Source organism: Peromyscus californicus, unplaced genomic scaffold (genome assembly GCF_007827085.1).
Source record: "Peromyscus californicus insignis strain IS unplaced genomic scaffold, ASM782708v3 Scaffold_16__1_contigs__length_79575227, whole genome shotgun sequence".
NCBI classification, from domain to species: Eukaryota; Metazoa; Chordata; class Mammalia; order Rodentia; family Cricetidae; genus Peromyscus; species Peromyscus californicus.
In genome coordinates this window covers 21,975,477-21,981,476 of record NW_026294458.1, presented here as the reverse complement: position 1 = coordinate 21,981,476, position 6,000 = coordinate 21,975,477, and the positions used below count along the sequence as shown (strand labels likewise).

At 42.5% G+C, this 6,000-nt stretch overlaps 1 protein-coding gene across 1 annotated transcript in view; it reads right to left on the bottom strand.

Moving 5' to 3' along the window:
- Positions 1-921: 921 nt before the first annotated feature.
- Positions 922-6,000, bottom strand: part of Fstl1 (follistatin like 1) — a 53,857-nt gene continuing 48,778 nt past the window's right edge. Inside the window, exons 10-11 of the mRNA XM_052740665.1 lie at positions 5,774-5,850; positions 922-3,598 (exon numbers count right to left, since the gene is read on the bottom strand). Of these exons, the coding sequence (XP_052596625.1) occupies positions 3,554-3,598; positions 5,774-5,850 (122 nt within the window). The 3' untranslated portion in view covers positions 922-3,553. The remainder of the gene's footprint in view (positions 3,599-5,773; positions 5,851-6,000) is intronic.

Below are 6,000 nucleotides of genomic sequence, written 5' to 3'. Positions count from 1 at the left end.
AAATAAACCCTTTCCTTCCCAAGTTGCTTTTGGTCATGGTGTTTCATCACAGCAACAGTAACCCTAATTAGGACAGAAGCCAAATGGTGGGAGCTGTGTTCAGCTTGGATTCCTCTCAACACACGTCTTTTTCTAAGCACATTCCAGCTATTTTCCCATTGCGGTTGTAGATTTCTCAAGCTCTTGTTCTGTCTCTTTGAAGCAGACTCCAATCTTATACTAACTCTTCTCTTTAACTGAGCTAGACAGAACTATCTTACTTTAGCTGCTGAATCCCAAGGCCAACTGGCACACACTTGAAATAGACAGTAATCCGTGTAAAAAAAGTTTCATTATAGAATTGTAGTCTTTGAGTGTCTCACAGATTTGCTGCTGAGGGAGAAGTGTTGCACATAATACTTTGTAGTTATGGACCAGCATGCTACACTACCATCTTCCAGGCAAGATGTACCCACTGGTGCAATAGTAGCATGACCATTACTGGTGCAACCAACTGTCTTCTGGCTGGATTTAAAGCCCATTCCACAGGAAGGGACTCATGTCTGGTACTGTAAGCCAGAGTGGGGGAGGTGAAAGATCCCAGTAGGGAAGTTCCTGCTATTGTTTTCAGTAGCTGTGATGTGCCTGTTAAACTGCCTTCTAGACAGTTCTTCACAGCCACAGATTTCTGTTGTTGTCAGCCTTGGTCAGCTCTGGGCAACAGTTATTGTGGAAACTTGTAACTGGTCAAACTGCTGAGAATCAATGATTGTTGCCATGCACGGTGGCCCAATGCTTAACATGAAATAAAAGGAAATAATTATGTGTTTATATTACCCCCACCAAGGCTCAGAGAAACTCAAACTTACTCTTATGTGGTAAGAAGTAAACACTCTCATAATTTCATTTGGCCTTCGTTGGAGATAAGGACACCAACAAAACTCTTATTTTATTTTTATTTATTAATAGTAACAAAAATCAGAAATTACAAAAACAAGTTAAATGAAATATGGAAGCACACTAAATACAAATGAATTTTCATGACCACATGGGCAACAGAGATCTGTTGAAATTGTTTCCTGAAGTTTAACTATTTAGATCATAGGCATAGAAGGAATTCAGACTGTTCACATGGACTTGGTTACAGAAGGAGCCTGCTTTCCCAAGACTGACAGTAGTATCCAGAGTCATGGCATATGTATATGGGAAAACCTCCCTCGGCTTTGAATCTTAACAGACACTATTGTTTATTAAAACAAAACAAATCTCAGAAAGCCCAGGGAGCCTGCAGTCTTGGCCTATAGGCTTCTGGAGGACTGTAGGAACTGAACTTGATGCAATCCTGCTTGTTGGTCCCATGCAAAGCTCTACCTAAGGCTCCCCAAACTAGGCTACTTAGCAGCTTTTCATGAATAGTTTAGGTATCACACGAATCTATGGTGGTATAGACAACAGCTGCCTTACTTATACAGAAGTAGCGGAACTCAAGAGGAATGTGAGCTTGCCCTTGTGTATTTAGTGTTACGAGGTGGGATAGTCTTGGTTGAAAACCACTGTTCTAAAGATGACTGGTGAACAGACACTGTAGCTACTTGCTTTGAGCAAACTGATACTCCTGCCCTCTCCCATCATGTCCAAGAACTGGCAAAACTTTTGATTAAGGCATGCTGCTGTGAGTTCTCCAAGGCACTTGGAGAGGAAGCTGAAATCCAGACTGTACAAGGGGTTCAAGGAGTTTTTGAATGGGGTGGTACAAAAAAGCACAGGCCACTCAGCAATGTGGAGCTGTCTCCTTTCAAATGAGAACAGGAAAAACTATTTAGGAGGAATTCTGCTTCTATCCCAACTTTCCACATTTGCCTATTCAGGAAAATCTCAGTAATTTATTTGGAGGGTCTATAGTTTGAGTTTTGCAAATGAGATAAGGTTTTGATTTTTTTTGTGTGTATGTGTGATGTTAAATGCACATGAAACATGGCAATAAGGGAGTTTAAGAATCAGAGGTCAAAAAAAGGACTGACTTGCAATAACTGAGTAGTTCCCCCGCCTTAAGTGCTAAGGTTTAAGATTTAATCTTCATTTTTAACTGCATTCAAATCTGAAAACTTTTATCTTCATCTGTATGGGGAAATCTCTTACTCCAACCAGAGATTGCACTCATGTGCACCATTTCGAGAAGGTTGGATGTTCTCCTTCACACTCTCTTCTTGGGCAAATTGATCCATAAAGTCCTCACCCCAGCCACCTGAAAAGATCATTTAGACCAAGGCAAAACCTCGTCATGCTGTTACTGGCTGTCTTTTCTTGCTGTGTGGTTTCATCTATCCTAAGGAGAAAGAAGGGAGTCACAGGACCCTAGCTCCCTCTGGACCAGTTACCCAAACCACAAACTGTATCATTTCTTAAATCCTAAGATGCATTCTTATCAAGTTTACAAAGGAAACTGACACCTAGAAGTAGGAGCAGACCTAGAGGGCCCCAGCCACTCGGCCAGTTAGCCACAGATCACAGATCACAGAGTGTTGGCAGGCTGGGGTAGCCTGGGGTTCTGTCCTTTGAACTTCTTACAAGAAACAAAAACAAATGAATTCTTTGGATCTCAACAACTGTCTATGAAGACGCTTCTTTCTATGGCTTCTGTCTGAGGCACCTCATGCTTCTTGGCATGCAGCTGACCTTCTGGAAGCCTGCGGTGGGGTGGTGTAGCTCTGGGTGGCATCTAGTCTAGTGGGTGACAGGGCAAAGGCCTTCTATGTTACAGGGTTCCCTGTACCCAGAAAAACTCCCAAACCCCTTTCACCTCTGATATGGAAGGCTATTGAAAAAAAATAATTACAAAAGCTTAATATCTAGTCAAGAAAATGAAATACTAAAAAATGACAATAATATAATGATAATAATTGAGGAATGAAGTCAGCTTGCAAAAAAAAGTCTTTTATAGAGAAATAGCACCTTTGGTAAAAAAAAAAAAAATGTCTTCTAAAATTTTGGTTAGGTCTCCATGGCGCTTGAAGTATCTAAGTATCTGCATCATTTAAACACACCCTCCTGAAAAGTCCATCCAAATTTGAGGGACACAGGTAACTAGTGGGATGGCTGTGTATTCAGGTGATTGTTGGGACCAAGGGGGGAAGCGGATATGCTGCAGTCTGTCATGCTGACAGTGCTTCCCTCTCCACAGAGCTCCCCACCCTTTCTCCAGCAAAGCCGGCTCAGCTCTCCCCGCAACATCACATGCTTTTCCTGTAGCCTCCACACAGCTGCTGTGCACCCAGAACGGACTCATTCAGACCTGGGTCTGCTCCTCTGCCAGCCTGATGCAGTTTCCTTCCTTGCTTCCAGCCCCAAAGTGCCCTTTAGTGTCTCTTAAAGCACTCCTAGAAATGAAGGTTGTGGCCTTCCCTCGCTAGCCAGCCAGCCTCATTTCCTTCATTGCAAAACAAACGAAATAATATTCATCGCCATACAAGCAAATACTGGTGGTTTGTTGATTTCAGCAGACGCTCGTGTATACTGGACTCAGCGCTGAAGAGGAGGCGCTGGGCTCCAGACACGGTGCTGTGTGTGCTTCTTGTTAGATCTCTTTGGTGTTTACCTTCTTGGCCTTTTCAGCTGTTTCCTTTGAGATGGAAGAAAAAATAATCATTATGCAAATAATAAAAAGTTGATGGCATTTATTCAGATCCCCCAGACTTTCTATATCATCAATAGACACATGATTATGCTAGATTTTAGTTGTTTACTTATATGGCTCCTCCTTGTGTGATAAATGGCATGAGGCTATATCTAATTTGTGGCATGGTCATTCATGGGTAGTTTACTGAATTAAGAGCTGATCCTATATAAACATCTTATGAAAGATGTTCCGGTTTTAAGGATAAAGGATATTAAAGGGGAAATGTTCTGAATTCATGTCCCACAAAATTACTAAAATCAATAGGTCTCAGAGTCAATAGGTCTGGGCTTGAATTTGGCTTGTTCAGCTTTCCTAGTGTCCTTGGGAATATTTTGAAATCTACACCTTAACATCTTTAACTATAACACCAGGGCAACACTGTATCAGCTCTTACAACAGTGCCTGACATATTTGTCCAAAGAAGATGTACAGATAGCCAATAAGGACACAACATCATGAGACATTAGAGGAATACAAAAGAAAACATAATGAGATACCATGTTGGGGAATATTATTTCAAGGTGTGTTACTTTTGTTTATGTTGCATTTGTTTTAACTCTCTGAAGCTGTGTTACTTTGCCTGTCTAAAATATCTGATGGTCTAATAAAGAGCTGAACAGCCAATGGTGAGGCAGGAGAAAGGATAGGTGGGGCTGGCAGGCAGAGAGAAATAATAGAAAGAGAAATCTGGGAGAAGAAGGATCCAGAGAAGGAGGAGGACATCAGGAGCCAGCCACCCAACTACACAGCAAGCTGTGGAGTAAGAAACAAAGAAAAGGTATACAGGAATAGAGAAAGATAAAAGCCCAAAGGCAAAAGCTAGATGGGATAATTTAAAGTTAAGGAAAGCTGGCTAGAAACAAGCCAAGCTAAGGCCGGACATTTATAATTAAGAATAAGCCTCTGTGTATGATATATTTGGGAGGTGGGTGGCAAGCTGCCCAAAAGAGTCAAAGAGAAAAACCAACCAACAACAATACCACTACACATCCAGTAGGTCAGATGAAATAAAGAACAGTAGTAACAGATGTTGGCATGGATGTGAAGAAAATGGAGACCTCTTGGGGAGGATGTACCATGAATGGTGTTTGGAAAGCATTTCGGCAATCCCTTAGGGATTTAACACAGCCTGAATTCTATTCCTAAATATATAGAGGGAGTGAAAACATGTCCACATGGGAACTTATATAGTAACGTTCATAGCAGCAGCATCCATCAGAGCTAGAAGTTACCTAAATATCCATCAACTATTGAATGCATACACAAAATGTCATATATATGTCATATATGACTCACATAAAGAGGAATGATGTAGATTTATGCTACAAGAATAAACCTGAAAAGCACTATGTTAAATGCAAGAAGTCAGACAGAAAAGGAGCATTCTATATGACATTTCCAGATCAGGCACATCTACAGTCAGAAGACAGGTTAGCAATTTCCGGGGCAGAAGGAAAGGGTGGAAAAAAGGAGTTGCTTCTAGTGGGCATGGGGTTTCTTTGCGGGGAGGTTACAACACTCTGGAATTAGACCATAGGGAATGGCTGACAATCTTAGAAATACACTGAAAGTCACTTGGTTGCATACTTGCATATCTTAAAGGGGTAAATTTTATGACATGTGAATTTGACTTCAATTTAAGGACTGACCATAGGAAACTGCCTACACCATTGGCTGGCACCTATCAGGCACAGTTGGTACTCCACGTCCAGCTGCCTTGCACTGAATGTTTCATAGTGAACACTGGCTTGACTTCTCACGGCCTACACCTGCTTCTCCACCTCGGGGCTTTCTCTGGTCTTAGGCATCCTACACTGCCCACACATGCTGGAGGACAGAAATGCTAAGAATCGTCTCCTGGTAGCAGCTCTCAGATGATGGCTGTTGGAAGGTTTTGTAGTGATACCTCAGGCCCTCCCACCTCCAGCACAGTAACTCCTTCAGGGAACGGTCTGTATCACAGTTTGGTAGTTGAGGTGAGGGTGAGGTAGCATCCTCTGGGATCTGTGTTGAACAAAGTGGGTTTCCCTCATCTCCTAGGGGCACTGGACAGCTTCTGAGTGGTGTTAAGAGCCTGGTAGCAACAGCAATCTTTGAACCAGCACTGTGGCTGCTCACCTGGTGCTTCTGGAGTTCCTGGACATATCTGGTCATCTCCTCCTCTGTCTGGGTCTGGGCCCCCTTCTGATTCTTTCCTGTAAGAAGAAGCAAAGTTCAGAGCAGTGGGGGCTGTGGTAAGCCAGGGAGGGCTCTACCTAACAGACTCTCCACTCAATCTGTGGAGGAGAGTTGAATGTCCCACCTCTCTCTGAGCATTAAGGCATCCAGGGTAATACAAATAAGCA